A 17,829-nucleotide genomic window follows, 5' to 3' on the forward strand; every position below is an offset into this window, starting at 1 on the left:
AGCCTCACATATAGAGGATATAACCATGACCAACACTTAAAAAGAAGAAGTAATGGAGGTAGATATTTGAATGATACAAGGATATATCTTGGAAATACTATTAAGCAAAGAAGCACCGGGGTAGTACAATCGCACAAAAAGTGAAAAGAATACAATTCAATACCATACAATACTGGTTATAGCGCCACTAAACCGTAACTAGGGGTAAAATAACCGTCTTAGGGTGACAACTGAGAGGCCACCGGACTTCGCCAAGACCAGGGAGGCGCAAGCAACATTTGGAACCCTTCCCATCTTCCAATTCCCCATCCCGTCTTCTCTCTCCCATCATCCTCGTCCTGTTTTGATGTCCCCGATCTCTCCTCTGTGTACCTTGCTGTTCACAGTTGCCCGCGTTACTCCCGACGCTCTCCCCATCTATCTACCGTGGGACTGAGAAAGTTGGGGGACGAAAGGAGGCATTCCTCCGGCCACTCGTTTTGCTGTCATTTTTCCCCATTTTCACTTCTCGAGATCTCTTGACTTTCCGATCTTCCTGTGAGCCATACAATCTGAATTCCGTTTGATCGTGTGCTCATCACTTTTTTTTTTCCCCGTCCAAGACGCATATCTCTTCTGAACACACCTCCGACACAATTTCGCCGCTATCTTCCTAACGGCCCTGTGCTGTCGCTTGGGCCTGACAGCTGACCTCTACCATTATTTGGGTGATCTCACCACAATCGCACTCATGAGCTTCATCCAACGCATCACGAAACGGCTGCCCAGTGCGCCGAGTCTGCCGTTGGAAGATGCTCCCAACGAAAAAGGCCACCATCCTAGATTCGCCTTTTTCCGGCGGAGGATTCGCCTAAAGGGCAACTCATCTATTTCTATACCCCTGGGTCTTGTTTTACTATTTCCATGCCTTGTAATTGTGCTTATTCTGCTTCTCTTTGTCCGACACCCTGCCTCTCCTGGGGGATCTTAATTCCAGCAGGCACTCCGCCTTCTATCAGGTTAGTATCTCCCTCTCCATCGGTGGTGCGTGCGATAACTAACCTACTGCGCTTTATAGAAAAATCAGCGAAAAGCATGATAAAGTCTTTGCTACTGGCTGTATGCCTATTGAGCCCGATCAAATCGCAAAGGCCCCTCGCGCCAACGCCGCCTTCGTCGTCCTTGCTAGAAATAAGGAGTTGGATGGCGTGATCCAGTCGCTCAAGTCGATTGAGAGACACTTCAACCGGTGGTGGCAATACCCCTATGTTTTCCTCAACGATGGTGACTTCGACGAGGATTTCAAGGCAACGGTGAAGAACTACACCAACGCGGAGGTTGAATTCGGCAAGATTGACAACAGCATGTGGGGATTCCCCGATTGGGTTGACCATGATGTTGCTAAAGAGGGCATCAAGAAGCAGGGTGATGCTGCCATCATGTACGGTGGAATGGAAAGCTACCACCACATGTGCCGATTCTACTCTGGGTCAGTTGTCAATGCCAGATTTATGAGATGTGGATTACAAAGCTAACTCTGTGATAGACACTTCTACAAGCACCCTCTCCTGATGAAGTACGAGTGGTACTGGCGTTTGGAGCCCGAGATCAAGTACTTCTGCGACATCACTTAGTAAGATACTGACTGTGGCATGATTTTCTGGCCAATTTGCTGACTTGTTATTTTCAGTGATCCGTTCCTCAAGATGGCCGAGGCAAACAAGACCTATGGCTTCACAATTGCAGTGAAAGAGCTTCGCGAGACCGTCCCCAACATATTCCGTTATGCCGCTGCTTACAAGCGCAAGAACAACCTCAAGTCCAAGGGTCTGTGGGAAATGTTCCTAGAGCAGCCAGAGCAACCAGAGACTCCCGAGGCCAAGCAGGACAAGCTGCCAGATGAGATTCTGCAGACCGACCCCGGTGACAACAATCTGAAGGACGTGGACCCGGAAGCCATGGAAGGCGAGAGCTACAACATGTGCCATTTCTGGAGCAATTTCGAGATTGCCCGTCTTGATTGGTTCCGCAGCAAGGAGTATGAGGACTTCTTCACCATGATGGACAGAAGTGGAGGATTTTGGAATGAGCGGGTATGTTATATGTCTTTAAACTCTGCCAGGGGATCTTTGCTGACTGTAGTACTAGTGGGGTGATGCTCCTATTCACTCTCTCGCCGCCGGTGCTCTCCTCGCGCCTAGCGATATTCATTACTTCCGTGACTTTGGCTACCGGCACACCACCATTCAGCATTGCCCGGCCAACGCTCCGGCCCGCCAACTCACCCGTATCCCTTACCTCGAGAAGACTACCGATGACGAAAAAAAACGGATCGAGGAAGACGAGTACTGGGCGAACCCTGACCAAGTCAAGGAGAACGGTGTTGGTTGCCGATGCCGCTGCGACACTGACATTGTCGATGTCGAGGGAAAGCAAGGCAGCTGTCTTAACGAATGGGTGGATGTGGCTGGTGGCTGGGCCTCGCCATAGATCCTGACTCTGATGCCGTAGTGCTCAGTGCTCGCCACGTCTTCCTGCGTGTCCTTCTCCCCTGTCTATTTATTCGGCTGCGTGTATCTCTTGGGCCCGCCCTTGGGAGTTTCCAGCTGGAGCCTGCATGTTAAGTTGGTCATGGGGTTTCCTTTCTGGGCGGCGTTCAACGGATCTGAGCTTTTTTTATTATCGGAAGATGGTGTCACCATTTCCATCATCACTGTTGACACATTCATCAAGCATGCTGTGCCACTGGGACTGACTGTTGTGATTTATCTCTTGGTTGTATTTGGAAGAAGACGTGTGCGCGTCGTCGGCAGTGGAACATTGGTCCCGTACCTTGTGGGATGTCCGAGGCCGTCCTGAATGGTCTCGGACAAGCTTTATATCCAATGTTTTCTTTAGATTTCATTGCTATATCCTCTGTTCTACCAAGAGCACATCTTCGTCTCAGTGGTAGGAGACCATTGATTCGGGGGCCGGGAGCATCACCCAAAGCAAATCCCGCCGTCTATTTGACGTCCCTTCGCCTCTTTTCTTTTGCCTTCCTATCGGCCACTTCTCCCCAGCTGCTTTTCCCCTTTCCTATCCCCGTGTGCGCAGTTTTTGTGGTTTGTCTTCCAGCATGCATTCATGAAATGTACATACCTTTCCTCTCTCCCCACCCATCCTTGAATCCGTGGCATACATGCACGGGTTGTTTTCTCGCATTGCCCACCCTTCCACCCTTGACCCTCGCAAATACCAGATCGAGCATGGTTGTCTATAGAGTATGGAATAATCACCAGGTCAATTACGTGAAGAATGATATCAGTATAATGCACTTTATTTCTTCGGATTTTACTGTGGCTTGGATTTTTTTATTTAGAATAGAGGCGTTGTGGTTTTCAACTGTGCTACTCACAGCTTGGACTGAATTGTATCATTTCCTCAAGACTTCTTATTAAGATGGGCATCGCATCTACATTCCCAATCTACATCGCTCTTATACACAGAACAGATGGTGGTAGCATAACAAAGTTAGACTATCTTCATAACCAAAGTAACACGTAGGACGACACTCATCTGCAGCCGAATCCAAGTTCATTCTGACCGAATTGTTCGTAATAATTCTTTAACACAACACCTTTTCATCTTAAGGCTGCATTTCTGTTGGAAATAGACCCGAAGGATGCAGGGAAGCTCCCACACACTAGGACAATACCCCAAAGCTTCTTAACCGGCAACCTACTGCCACGCGTTTGCCTTCATATAATTAATTCATCATACCCTCGACCTGTGCAGACCCATTCGCCTTCTCCAAATCAAATGTATCCTGGTGAAGCTGGTTCAAATAATTCAGAGGTCTCTATAAAGATATATATGAACTCATTTCCCAGCAAGCACTACCAAGTGACTTGCTATTCTATTTAACATGCCTACAATTGATTCTAGCCGACTTGGTTGAGAACATGTGAAGCCATCGTCTTCAAAGGTTCCAAGAATCATCGCAACAAGCTCCTTTACTTCAGTCAGCCGACTCAAGTCTCTCCGCAGCGTGTCTAGCACCATTCCATAGTCCAAGAAACGGGCTGCAGTGCCTGGGCCTGTTCCTGGCGAAAGAAGACCGACCATTCGTGCACGAGTGGTAGTAAGGTCAAGAGTGGTAGTAAGGTCAAGCTTCATGTCCAGCATCGCGATATTCTCGAGTAGGACATCCAGAAGCATTGCCAATATCGGCACATACTCGTCCTGAAATCTATTCTTGGCATTAAGTAGGTGTCGTGCTTTCTGAGGCGTGAGAATCTTTGGCTGATCCAGCGTGGTGAGTTTCCCATTCAACAACTGGAAATTCCTCCGATACACGTTTTCCATTTCGGCTGCCTTTTGACCAAGTTCAACCGCGGCCATGTAAACGTCTTCTATCTGGGAAGAAGCGAATTTCGGCTTTTCCAATATGCCTATCCGATAGGTTTCCAGTTTACTGCGTATTGAAGTATTCGTCAAATGACCCACTGCCCTCAAACTGTCGGTAATGTCTTGGCCGCTGCACAACGCAATCACAGTATCCCCTCCCGGATGCTTTTGCATAAATGAGCTTGCGTCGTATACACTCCCCTTGGCCGAGAACCAATAACCAGTTTCTTCAGAATTATGTTTGATGAGCTCGGATACAAAGACTTTGTCCGAGCTGGGTTCGGTATCCAGGTTGTGCTCATCTGGGTCGAGACATCTTCGTTCCAGGCGTGCCTTTTCTAATTCTTGATCGACCTCATGCCAGGGCGCTGTCTCTCGCTTGTGACCTAGACCATTGATTGTTGTGCTTCGCCCAATTCTAAACGAGACAGCAAGAAAGCCGAACACCTTTCGCCGATGGAATCCCAGTAAACCGTCATTGCCGTGATATGAGGATGTAAAGGTTTTCCAGAGGTCCATTAACTCTCTATCCTTGGACGAAGCAACATATTCCGAGACTGACACTTCCATCATGGCCTTGAGAAACTGCCGCCAATGGATAGGATACGTCGCTCGAACAATTTGCGCTTCTTGGCCGATACCGGTGAGATATTCAAATCGTCCGGTAAATTCATCCATCATGTGAAAGAATGGATGTGCTGTACCTGCCGCTCCGACCACGTCTTTCACCCAAGGGATTCCCAAATTCCCTATGGTGAGCGTCCACAAGACCGGATCAATATGCGATTTGTGTGCTCGGCTCGTATTGAGCTTACTGAGAATCCGGGTGATTTGTTTGATGAGTGAATGGAGACTTCGTATTGCGTCTTTGAGGGAGGAGACATCTTTCACCATGACAGATCTCTGGGCCTCGATGATTTGATGCAGAATTGGTATCGTCTTGGCATTTATTTCAATCATTATGCCAATGAATGTGTGTTCTTCTTTCGTACCGACAGTTGGAATCAGCAACTCCAAGTTCTCGAGCGTCACTCCACTATGTGACGAACTGGTCGATGTGAAATTAGCTACCATTCCGTCAACGTAGGTGAGAGCCGGGGCTGGTCGTCCAAGACGTTTGCACACCACCGTCCACGGGATCTCAAGCGATGGAGGCAGTATATCACTATGGCCGTCGTATTTCAGTGAGAGAGGCTCGTTCCCTTCCATGCGGACAAACACATGGGCTGTCATTCCAAGGATGGTGGCGGCCCGTTGGAGATATATGTCTGGCAAAGCTTCGGGAGATGCATCAAGCAGTGGAATCTTGGTAACAGTATCTCGGACGGTCTGTGTTTGGATTAGGTGAGGTAGGTCGGAAACAAGTTGGTCCCATGCTGCATGGGAAGGCGGAAGTGCCTTCATTGTTTTGAGAGGTGAGAATCCTGCCTCTTTGGATAGGAAGCCGGCGTTTTCGTGTCCATTGCGACGGTTTGTCCGTTCTGCCTCTTCGATTATTCTCTCGCAGGGTGGTGAGGTAGACCGTGTCTATAGAATGTAAGCACATGAATGTTCATACATTACTACAATAAGGTGCACACGTTACCTTCAATGTCAGTAATCGTAGGCAAACAGAGAGGAAAATAACCCCAAGGGCTAAGTTAACCATGTAGGACGACGACGAATCATCTTGAGAGTTCTTGAAGATTGTACTAGAGTTTTGTAGTATTGTGGATATTTTACTGACGGCGAACATCATAAGTTGCTGTGCAATAACTATGGGAATGGCATCAAGTTTACAATATATTCGACACAGTTCATACTCCCTTCACCGAGACCAAACCAAACACCTTCTTGGGCACCTTCTTGGGCATCAAGATATTCCTCCATGCTACGAATCCATGCCTTAGCATGACGCCACATAGCGCTCCTAGTGGCCAGCGGCTAATAGAGTGGTTGCGGATGTGATGAAGAAAGCAATATGAGCTAGGACTACGAATGTACTGATCAGGAATATGGGCTATACAGTAGTGCTTACTGGTCCCTCACATGTGCATGATACTAGTTATTCCGCACGGAGTGCGGAGTACTATATTAAAGCTTTCCTAGCGCCGAGCTAGGATGATAGCGCTAAGTCAGGGTAAAAGTGGAGGGAAAAGGACGTTAGTATTAATTAACTAGTTAGTTAACTAGTACTCCGTACACACCGACGTACGTATGTCACTTGAGACAATCACACGTAATACGCCGATATTATTCCGCTTGGACAGGGGTTATATTCCATCCGTGAAAGTACGGACGGAGTACGGAGTACGGAGTACTGAGATGGTATTCTCGCTATTATCTTCCAAGGCTATCGTGAAGTTAAAGGTCAAGGCAGAATATTGGCACCGTCAGCGTAGATGTTTTGTACATATTGTAGTTCGCCACATTCACATTGTCACAAATCGTACGAAGTACTCCGTACACTTGTGTATAACGAGAGAGTGAGACAGGGAACAAGGGTCCTCTACAACTTAGCGAACTCCGCCCCAATTTGGTTAAGCATGGCCAGATGATCCTTGCTGTAAGTGTCACCATTTTTGGTGATCACTTCACGCACCCAAGGCCCACGAGAGTTAAACAAAGCCTTGAAAGGCAGGGCCCGCATAACGAGGCCATAGGTGCATGCAAGTGGGTCAACTACGATCGGTTCGCCAGTCTCCTCAGACAAGCCAGCCTTGATGTCAAATGACCATAGCAACTGTGCGACGACGACCCAGATAACATTGCGGGCAAAATACCGTCCAGGACAGGTCCGCCTTCCATAGCCAAAGGCAGCAGCGGGAAGGTCCTTGAGGGTTTTGCCGTCCTCACTGAGCCAACGATCCGGTATGAAATCGTCGGGGTCTGGGCCGAACACGGCCTCTTCTCGGGAAATTGCCCACACGTTGGGTATAATAACAGATCCTTTGGGAATGGTGTATCCATTGTAAGTGGACTCTTCCTTGTTCAAGTGAGGGACGCCCTCGGGGCCAGCGGGTCGCCAACGGAATATCTCTTCAACGATCGCGGTGATGTACGGCAGGTTGGGTTTGTCATCTGGGCATGGGAGACGGTCGTGTCCGACAACATCATCCAGCTCCTTGCGTGCCTTAGCGACAAAGCCCTGATCTTGTGTGATGCAAGCTACCACAAACCAGATCAAGCTGTCCGTCGTGCCGTCCAGCGCGGCGTCGATCATGGTACCGAGCTCAAAGGCTAGCTCATTCAAGGGCATATCGAGGTTATCCTTTTCGACAGTCTTTTTGAGATGTTTTGATATATTCCATGCATCGGACTCCTGGCCCCGCCGGAAGTTTTCGTCGCGCAGATCATACTTAGTCGTGTAGTGGTTCTCAGCCTTTGCCTGCCATGGAGCTAAGAAGCTGGGCAAATTATTAAGAACAGGGAACTGGTCAACGATGTGTGCCCCAACCTGGATAAACTCGGAGAACTCCTCGTTGAGTTTCACAACGGTGCGAAGTACTGGGTCGTTGGGGTCTTTGACGCGGAAGCCATACAGCAACGTATGGATGATGCTAGCGACAGCGCGCTGGAAATGTCCTTGAACCTCAGCACTAACACCACCCGCGTTCTCCAGGAGATCTTGCATCAATTGTTGTGATTCCAGAGTCTGGAAGGGAAGGTAAGCGGCTGCCGGCGTCGCGTTTAACACGGAAACCTGTAACCTCTGATGTTGTCGGAATTGATCGGTGTAATTCATCATGAGAATATTGAGTCCTTTCAAGGCCAACTCAGTTGCCAACTGCAATTTCCTATTAGCTCATTGTTACACATCCAAGTCGAGGTGTTTGGGGCCTTGCAAAAAGACGAGGTCTGTCTGAAAATATCGCTCCACGCTTCGCTAGCAGTTCATGAGCTACTTCAGATGTAGACAAAATAATGACGGGCTGCCCAAGCATGTTGACATGAACAATGGGTCCATACTGTTTACTCCATTCGCGATATGTCTGCCAGCCGTGGGACTTGGGAGCTTGGTGGACATTGCCAATTATCGGCAATGGCTTGGGACCTGGCGGAAGGGGCAGAGATGATGTTGATTTACGGCGTGTGACAATATAAACGCCTACTAGTAGCCCGGCGATGACTATGAATGTCGCTAGATGCATGGTTGAAATGTTAAGAATGAATACCCAGATCTAGAGTGTCGGCGACGGAAATGGGTTTTAACTACCCTGAATGGGTTGTGGGAAGAGAAACCAAAGGTTATCAAAGCAGGCAATAAGACAATTATGGCTCCGGTGCCTATTTTGCTACCTATTTTGCTACCTATTTTGGCGAGCTTTTTAGAATCCTAGTAAGTAGTATGAATTCATAGGGGAGAATTGGCGTAATTAATTGTTGAAAACTTATACAGGGGTTCAATGTAAGCCGCCTAATCCTTTCATCTCCGTACAGTCAAGGGTCTGATTGAATAGATTAAGGTAATCAGGATATTCATTGGATGAGGATGGAATGTCTCTTCGGACCACCTTCCAAATCCAGGACACTCCGGTGAGCCTGGGAACTACCTAACTACAACATACGACATAACTAGTTAACTAGTTAACTATACAACATACGAAGTACGAAGTACAAAGATTAGCAGTTCAAAGCTCAAAGGATCAGAGCGTTGAAACGCGGCTCGTGCGTCGTCGATCGTTACATCCGGAGGATCGTAGATAATTAACTACAACATAGTTACCTAGGTAGTTACTTGACACGTGCATTGTATATCGCGTTGTTTCTGTACTGAAGACGGGTAAGACAGCCCCCCTTGGAAGAATCAAGATAGTATTTCAAAATACATAATATATTACACGTATTGTTGGTCCTTCAACACCTTACGCTCGTACGGTGGTTTCCCCGTGTCAGCCAACTCGTCTAGTTCAACGTATTCATGTGCCCGGACCTCTGTGTGATCCGAGTTTGAGGTACTGGTTGCTCCCAGATTAGTTGTGGACTCCGAAAGCTTCGACTTAGTATATGATGAGATTAGCAGTCCAAAGCGGCTGCGCAAGAATCCTGCATACTTGGTCCAGAATACATGAATGGCAGACGTACAGCTGACCATGAGGACTACAGCGCTTTCAATCACACTAATTATGCGCTTGTCAGTGAGGGACTCGGAGGAGGTTGGGTTAGGGCCCAGGGCGGTGGTGACCTGGGGGGGGGGTTGACCAACTTACGTGACAAGCAAGGCATTGGCAAAGTTGGTAGACGATTCCGTGGACTGCGCTTCCTGGAAATACAACCCCAATGCGCTAGCTGCGATGGCGCTATTGAAGGATCCCGGTTAGAAAATTCGCTCAAGGCAATAGGGAAGAAATAGCCGAGCTTACAGAAGGCCCGTAGCAAAGACAAATGCCACTCCAATTTTTCTGCGAAGTGGCATCTTAAGATTCACGATAATTGGAATCGGGAGGATGAATGCAATGACGTCGATGGCGAGCGATATAGACCCACGGGCAATGGTCGCCTCTGTGAGGGCACCAACGCATGAGAACAAGAATGGAGGGGTTGGTTCGTGAAGATCCGGACTGCAGGAGATGCCAGCATACAACAGCGTGATCACGCCGCCCAGAGTCCCGATGACGATGAGAAATATACAGGTCCAGCGCAACCAATCCTTGATTCCAAAGATTCGGATGAGCATGAAAAGCAGAGGCAACTTTGCGCTGTAAATTGAACTGTTGCCCGAGGCGATTCCAACTGCAACAAGCTGCGAGGAGAATATTAGCAAACAGCCTAAGGCAAGGGGATATAACCTGTATAGAAATTATCGTGGCCATACCCTTGTAAGGTGCTCAATTGTTATATCATCAGGGTTCGAGTTCAAAACTATTTTGAACTTGGTCAGTCCTTCATATATGGGCTCATATCAGGATAAGTAAAACCCCTTACCATCAAACAGCAAGGAGAAGGTGACAGAATTCCATATCAGGAACAGGAGCGCGAGCACGCTTAAGTCTACCAAGGTAAGCTTGGCTAGCCATGGACACTCCCACCGGAACCAGAATGGTTATACGTACAGTCATCAATGTAGAGCTTTCGAAGGTGGTTGAAATTAGTCCAAAGCCGGAGTGCAATAAGGCTGCCAGAAAGTGCACATAGAGCGCTCGCCAATCCCACGAAGACAGGGGGCTTCAAGGCGGTTGGTTGTACAATGGCCGCAATAGGGTTCATGCCTTCCATTTTATTGATTTAACCAACGACGTCAAACATATACACATAAATCACTGGTCGTTGGAAGATTGCAATGGGTGGTCTCTTAGGGAGGCCGAATTGCACAAGAAAGGGGATTGATTAGCCCCATGTCTAGAGCGTCATTCGCAATATCGACTGTCACGATCGACAATTATCACATGCTTCATCAATCGTTCTTTGTTCTTCTTTCTTTCTTTGCTTTCTTTGTTTGATGGAGTGCTACTATGCCTAATTGGACATACCTACTAAGCCTATTTGGGAAAGAGTATTGTTTCTTTGTTTGCAGAGATCCAGCTATATCAACCCCTCTGGATCTCTCTCTGCCTTCTTCTCTTTTTCCCCCATCTTTGCTTTTCTAGTTTGAATGCACTCTTTCTCTCAAAGACCTGGCACGTAACATCGACATCCATGGATAGTGAGGGGGGTTATCTAATATTGGTACTTAACCGACCCCACTCTTTTTCCAAGCAAAAAAAAGGGGACCCCCAAATGCAAGTGTATCTTTTACTAGGCGAGCCATATAAAACGTACATACAAAATGCTGATTTTTAGTACTACAAAAGTCTTTGAAAGCTTACTATAACCTAGCATATAAAACTATCCGCTCTATTTAAATACTATATTTGATTTTCAGCCTAGGTTTTAGGGAGCCCTCTTAAAGTATTACGATTTGAAGTTTTGGCCTACTATCGCGCCGAACATAAGATATTTGACTACTAAGGCGTCCCGGAAACTTGCCCTTTAAATTTAATAGAAGTATTAAGGTAGTATTATAACATTACTGATACACTTAAAATAGAAGGTCTTTATGTAATTTGGTCGAGAAAAACGAGTATCTATGTATGTACCTTTTATATGGCTCGCCTAGTAAAAGATACACTTGCATTTGGGGGTGGTTTTGTGTTTGGGTGTCAGACCCTCGCTTGCGAGGGTCCCTTTTTTTGCTTGGAAAAGAGGTGGGGCCGGTTACGACCTACCTTTTCTCTTCTTTTCGCTATGATTTATACCCTGGTTCAGGGCTAGGCAAGTTTTAGTAAGGGTGTATCATTTTGATACAATAGGTGGTTTTATATCCATGTATGTAAATAACCACATAAGCGCTACTACGTGCTTTGTACTCCGTATGCTATTGTTTAATATATAACATGCATATACTCCGCATACCTGCAGATTGCGCGTAACTACATATGGACTCCATAGTTGGTAATTCATCCTTTCCCCCGGGGCCCTGCATATGTAGTATGAAAATGACGATTCGTCACCTTAAGTGAAACCGAGGCATATTCCTAATTAAAACGCCCTATTTACTAGTGTTAGCGTAGGGGCGAAAGATTAGGCACTAAAGGCACCCTGGGATGTAATTCAATACACAATATTGCGCAGGCACATTATTGAATTTATATACATTTTCATCTTGTTCTGTCAATGGTCTGCTAGTGGCGTTGATATTATTATTCTCCGCAACTTACCTATTACCCTTTAAAGTCTTCCACGTGGCGCAACGGGTGAAGGTGTGGCTTATATCGGACTGTAGAATAATTGGATGTAGCAAAGATCTTATGTATTTTGTCTTGTGATTGCCTGTATCTTTATGCCAACGGCAGCTGTGTTATATGCACCTACCAAGCGCTTATCTCCACTGCTTGAAACTCTACATACTTGGAAGTTCCCTGTCAACGGTCTGAAGAGGCGATCATAGTTACAGGTAGTTTGAAATCACAAGTCATCTGTCTACACCACATCTCGGGTTGATTTCCGAGTAGCAGCCCAATCTTATGAGCCCCACCGGCCAAATATATACTTCGGGTATGTAACGTCTATCCTAGAGTTGATAATAACAATAACAGTCACAAATTTGATGTCTTATCCTAGACCAGAATAAACTAGACGCTTGGTCGTACCTGAAAAGTCACCAATTGGCCCAACCAACGCCAACACACGACAACTGCAATCAGGCCTACCATGTGTATGGTTTCTGCTCCTGCTCCAGCTCCCATAAATGATGGGATCAGAAGAAACTATATTAGCGAGGCCAATCGGCAACTCACATGTCTTTCGAAAGCCATTGGACAAGAAGATGTCACGCGAGAGAAGCTGTTGCACGCCTTGAGGTTTTCCGGTGGTGAATGGTGTCAAAAGGCCATACCACAGAAGCTGAACACATCGGCCTGGGTCTCCGACGTGAGCAATGATCACTCACCTTTTGAGTATTCATTGGCTCTATGCCAAGCGACTGGAGCACCTGAGCTGCGATTCTTAATCGAAGCTCAGCCCGAGGAAAGCAGCTTAACCGCCCTCCAAGAGAGAACCTCGCGCTTGACCGACGACATCGCGACAGAGTACGGCCCCACAAAGGTCTCCCTGGACCGTCTGGACCTCGTTCGAGATCTGTTTCTCCCCTCAGTTGCTGAGGGTAACCTAGCCTCATGGCACAGCTTCGCTGCCTCAAATACACTGGAAAAGTGGAAGATTTACCTGAATCCATTAGCCACCGGACGCCAAAACGCTTTCAATGTCACCCGGAAGGCTCTGGAGCGCTTGGGGTTGGCCAGCTCATGGAAATTATTGGAGAGCATCATGACTGGCAACGACTATCCCATCTACTTCTCGCTTGGCTTGTCACAGAATGCAGACGACGCTGAAGTCAAGATATATGTTGCACACAGCGGCGCCTCTGCAACACAAATCGCGCAAAAACATGTTAAAATGGATCCCAATTCCAGCGTCCGTGCTATCGAACTGTTCTACTCGATTATGGCGGGTGGATCGCTGGGGCCGTACCTACGAAAACCGGGGCTATCCTGTTTCCATTTCAAGAACAAAGATCCATCCAGGCCGGCGGCCCGTACAGTTCTCTACCCAATAGACAGCTACGCTGCAAATGATGCCGAAGCGCAGCAGCGCATCGAAACGTATATGGATGCCATTTCTGCGCCTCGGCTCTACCGAGAGAGGTATAGAAATGCCATCAGTGCTGTACAGCGCCGGCCGTTGGAGACTGGTCGTGGCATACATAGCTGGGTGAGTATGAAGGAGAAGTTGGACGGTACGCGGTCCAACACTTTTTATCTCTCAGCTGAGCTGTACGGGTGTCTTGGTGAGGTCGGCCCTTCTGGTGGCCGCTGAAACACATTTTCAGGTTGCAGAGTTGGTTCGGGTAGTTTACGAAATCTACGAAATATCATCAGTCAAGCACTTTCCATTCCACTGTATACATTCTATACAATCCTGTTGTCTCAGTGAGCTTGTGTTTTCATCTCCCAGGAGATTCCATCGATCCGTCAGAAAATGTCCGGGTCACTGGATCAGCCCTACAGTAGCGACCACTTTCGCCTTCCATGTCGGACACGCATGGTACGAAGACGTATAGTTAGAGGCACTATGGTTCACTTACAATACATAATGCATTTATCATCTCTGCAAGTCGCCGGATCCTATCGTTATTTGAGCCAGTATACAGTCTTGTTCAGGAAGGGGCTTATGCATGGAAACAATTTATCCAAAGAAGAAAAGAGCGAAACGTTAGAAAGATTGGGTACAAGACGTCAAAGGGCTGTGGTCGTAAGTGTCAATGTGAAGGGGTAGGGGTACATGAAGGGTAATAGAAGGTGACATTAGATGCTCAGAAACAGACTGAGCCCATCGCGGCCCAGCAACCACCAGCATATTTTGAACTTGTACATAATATACATCGAGATCAAATCTAGTATGTGGCCGGGGTCAGACAGGAACATTTTTGAGCACGTATCGGCAGTTACGCCGCAGGTCCACTGGGCTAGCTTTGACAAAGCCCACTTCAGATCAAACTCGAATGACCAGTCTTGAATATCCTCGGTCCATGATAGGACTGGAGCAAGCTCAGAACCGGAGGGTGATATAGGAGAGAGCTTATGGCCCGAGTCGGTATCAGACTCGGCGTCGGCTTCTGAATTGGTTTCGGATGTAATAGAGCGATTTCTCTGCTTCTTCTTTGTGCTTGACTTAGATATTGATGAGTGGAGCTTGAAGAGCTTGACGAATACCTGCACTCGAGAGTGGGGAAGATGACTGAATCCCCAGCTTGCGGGGGACATCCTGAATGTCATTTCCACGCGTTCGTTGGGTGATATGTGGGCACTGGCATGGGCTTTATACTCCACACTTGGCATAGTGAGGCAGGGGCATTGGCATTGCGATGGAGGCTCAGGGACTTTAGGAGTGGCTGTGACAATCTCAGAATGGCCGTTGTCTGAGACCGTATGCAAAGGTGTCCACCCATCTTGTGTTGCCGCTTTTTGATTTGCGTTCCAACCCAGTAGTAGCTGAACTATCTCATGATTGCCGTTATAGGACGCTAGTCTGAGTGGTGTCCATCCTCCTTTAGCTGACGTAGTGGCATATGCACCCGCTGTAAGAAGCAATTTGGTTAAATCGGCATATCCGGCTGCTGAAGTAAAGTGGAGTGGCGTCCATCCATCATCATCGACGGTCATGACATTGGCTCCTGCGTCAAGAAGAACCTGGGTTGTCTTCAAATCACCTCGGTAACACGCGACTGTCAGAACTGTCCAACCCAAGAAGACCTGCTCGTTGGGTGTGAACCCTTTTTTCTCTATCAGGTACCGCACCGTCTCTGGCAGGCGAACCAACACTGCATAGAATAAAGGACTTTCTGACATGTTTCTGCTTCCCACATTCATTATCTTCAAGGTTTTATCATTTTCGTCCATCCAGTGTCTCCAATAATCCCATGTTGGATTGCTTGAATTAAAAAATGCATTTATCTGTTCCACCGTTTTGCTGTCATTCAGATCGTTCACTGCGGAGTATTCATACCAATGGCCAGCTGCATAATCTAGGAATGACCCAAAGATCTGATCATCGTGCAGAGGAGAACTGCTCGACCAGACCTTTGGGATATTCACATAGCATAGGCACATCCTGGAGAAAAAGATACTTTGGATTGACTCGGTAGATGATTGGAAGGTTGGAATGGTCAAATCGAGGGGCATGTTGCGTAGAAGGTACTCCTTCACTGAAAAATGTGCAAGATGTACGGTCTTCAATCCAATATGCAGTTCAGATTGGGAGGTTCGAATTTCAAGGAGAGATCCACAGAGATTGACCATCTCACTATCAATATAATCTTTATCAATGGTATCTGGCATCTCATCGAGTAGCAGTTCATTTTTCCTTTCATCGATAAGCAGGGCTTCTGTGAGCTCTCGGATAGTCAGTGGTCGAAAAGCAAATGCCGTCCAACGCAACAAGGCAAAGGCCCGAGCTCGTTCTCTTTCGGGGAATCTTGCCATCCTCATCCAATTCCGTTCGTATAGGTGTTCCAGTCCGGCTGGAGTCTTGTCGATTGCATCCTCCAACTGCTTTTGGTTTTTCCAACTGCGGAGAGAACCTTCCTGCATCTTAAGCCAGAGAAATTGTCCATTGCATCCAGCGGCCATTTTCTGCGAAATATCGGACTTCGTCGCTTCGGTCTTGTGAGGAAGTCGTTTTTCCACGATGCTCATTGAATACAACTCTATATCCGAGCTGACATCTTCAAGAGAGATCTTATGTTCAAACATGTTAGTCCCATCGATAGGGCTGGTGAGGCCATGTCTGATTTCAGGTTCGTTGCGACTAACGACCAGGATTCGGGTGGCTGTGCCCTTGGTCGCCCTCGTGATTGTCTCCAGAAACACAGTGACCGAATCGTCTTCTCCTCCTGTCCAAGTACATTCATCTAAGCCATCCAGAGCAAATGTACATCCATGGATAGCTTGAGAAATTTCTTGGAGAAGCTTGATGATATCTGCACGAGTTGCTGTTTGGCTGCATTGCCTTGTCCATCTTTCATGGATTAGCCTAAACGCGGTTGGGTGAGATGCCATTTGGGAGATCCATGACCGTATCGCCACAAAGGGATCAGCCCGAGTCTCAAAATCGGAGGAAAAGAAGAAATGAGCAGTAGGCTCTTCGATTGTGTCGGAGAGATGCTTGATCAGTCTGGCACAGAGGGTAGACTTTCCGAACCCTGCAGGCCCATTGATCCACAGAAGCTTTGCTGCACCTACAGCAGAAAAGTCGGATGAAGACCAGTTGATAAATGATTCTTCGGTCAGAATCCAGTCGCAGGTGCCGTCCAATCTTTTCTCGGTAAAATCACCAAAGAGTTCATTCGGAGAGTGGCGGCCCATCAGCCATTTTTCCACGTCCCGTCTTGTTTCGGCTTCGCTAATTAGACAAAGGCCAAGACCTGGAAGTGCCATGGGACCAACCTTCAATCTCTTCCCTAAATTTATTGAATATCCGTTTAACCTCGGCAATCCAAGTTTCTTTGTTTCCTAGATATGCTATTAGGGATATATCAATTAAGGGGGTGATAAAATTCCGCTTACCATCTGTATCACCAAAGGTATTTCCACAACTGCTAGGTCCAGTCAATGGAACCAATATATACAGTCGATCCACTAGCTGGCCAAATTGTTCGACCTGGGCTATGCGTTTTGCCTTGTCTCTCATTGCCCACCCAAGCCTCCGTCTCGTTGATTCAGTTGGATGGACATTGACTTTGAAGGAGATTCCACTTTTTGCAGGCCGGGCATCAGGCCCTAAAAATGTGGACGGGAACCTGATTTCCGATTCACTTCCAATGTCACGTATTACCGACAAAAGTCCTTCGACCGTTGCCAAGGTTCGTGGATCATTGAGAGTCTCGTGATGGTAATCTAACAAATCTTTTTGGCCAACTCCCACTGCCTGGCCCCATTTTTCAAAACGAAGCTTATCGGCCTCAAATCGAGCTGCTAGTGCGCGCGACTCGTTGCTGAAGTCCTTCCAAGAGTCGAACCTTTCCAGGACATCCAAGCAAGAGCTGAAGAGCCCCGCCAGTCCTATAATTCCAACGGCCAATCCGACTGGTTCCATTTTGTCGTTCCTTTTTGAGACTACTTCCCACACTGAGAGGTGTATCAACTGCAATATTGTAAAAAGCCGGCCGGCTACAATTAGATTTTATTCTCAAACCCAGCACTGCCCGATGGCCACTTGGGTAGCAGCGGCTTTGTGTTGACTCCCCAAGGCTGAACTCTCATGCAACCGTCATGGTCGCCATTTCAATAGACCACTAATAAGAAGCCTGTCAGACTGGTGTTGGAAAATTGGATATTGAGCTGAGCACCGCCACAGATGGCGGGGTAATTTCCTCCCCAATGTCAGCTTTAGTCCTGTCGTATTCCCGATGCTGACGTGGCCACAAGGCTGCGATTATGAGTCCTT

General features: G+C 47.4%; 6 protein-coding genes across 6 annotated transcripts; 2 read left to right on the forward strand and 4 right to left on the reverse strand.

Moving 5' to 3' along the window:
- Positions 1-730: 730 nt before the first annotated feature.
- N7516_006839 (glycosyltransferase family 15 protein) lies at positions 731-2,469 on the forward strand (the record flags this gene model as incomplete). Its single annotated transcript, XM_057219559.1, has 6 exons — positions 731-767; positions 980-998; positions 1,058-1,468; positions 1,526-1,612; positions 1,670-2,072; positions 2,128-2,469. 6 exons carry the CDS (start codon positions 731-733, stop codon positions 2,467-2,469), a joined length of 1,299 nt encoding a protein of 432 aa, XP_057073650.1.
- Positions 2,470-3,840: 1,371 nt separating this feature from the next.
- Positions 3,841-6,237, reverse strand: N7516_006840 (uncharacterized protein; the record flags this gene model as incomplete). The annotated part of the gene is made up of 3 exons (XM_057219560.1): positions 3,841-5,895; positions 5,954-6,123; positions 6,171-6,237. The coding sequence occupies 3 exons, from the start codon at positions 6,235-6,237 to the stop codon at positions 3,841-3,843; spliced, it is 2,292 nt and encodes a 763-aa protein (XP_057073651.1).
- Positions 6,238-6,856: 619 nt separating this feature from the next.
- N7516_006841 (cytochrome P450) lies at positions 6,857-8,498 on the reverse strand (the record flags this gene model as incomplete). The annotated part of the gene is made up of 2 exons (XM_057219561.1): positions 6,857-8,109; positions 8,201-8,498. The coding sequence occupies 2 exons, from the start codon at positions 8,496-8,498 to the stop codon at positions 6,857-6,859; spliced, it is 1,551 nt and encodes a 516-aa protein (XP_057073652.1).
- A 686-nt stretch (positions 8,499-9,184) lies between these two features.
- N7516_006842 (uncharacterized protein) lies at positions 9,185-10,563 on the reverse strand (the record flags this gene model as incomplete). Its single annotated transcript, XM_057219562.1, has 6 exons — positions 9,185-9,467; positions 9,558-9,647; positions 9,711-10,090; positions 10,163-10,209; positions 10,273-10,338; positions 10,401-10,563. 6 exons carry the CDS (start codon positions 10,561-10,563, stop codon positions 9,185-9,187), a joined length of 1,029 nt encoding a protein of 342 aa, XP_057073653.1.
- A 1,974-nt stretch (positions 10,564-12,537) lies between these two features.
- N7516_006843 (uncharacterized protein) lies at positions 12,538-13,701 on the forward strand (the record flags this gene model as incomplete). Its single annotated transcript, XM_057219563.1, has 1 exon — positions 12,538-13,701. The coding sequence occupies one exon, from the start codon at positions 12,538-12,540 to the stop codon at positions 13,699-13,701; it is 1,164 nt and encodes a 387-aa protein (XP_057073654.1).
- Positions 13,702-14,189: 488 nt separating this feature from the next.
- N7516_006844 (uncharacterized protein) lies at positions 14,190-17,478 on the reverse strand (the record flags this gene model as incomplete). Its single annotated transcript, XM_057219564.1, has 2 exons — positions 14,190-16,843; positions 16,950-17,478. The coding sequence occupies 2 exons, from the start codon at positions 17,476-17,478 to the stop codon at positions 14,190-14,192; spliced, it is 3,183 nt and encodes a 1,060-aa protein (XP_057073655.1).
- Between the last annotated feature and the right edge of the window lie 351 nt (positions 17,479-17,829).

Source organism: Penicillium verrucosum, assembly GCF_028828655.1.
Source record: "Penicillium verrucosum strain IBT 35672 chromosome Unknown utg000002l_segment0_segment0, whole genome shotgun sequence".
In the NCBI taxonomy this organism is placed as follows: Eukaryota; Fungi; Ascomycota; class Eurotiomycetes; order Eurotiales; family Aspergillaceae; genus Penicillium; species Penicillium verrucosum.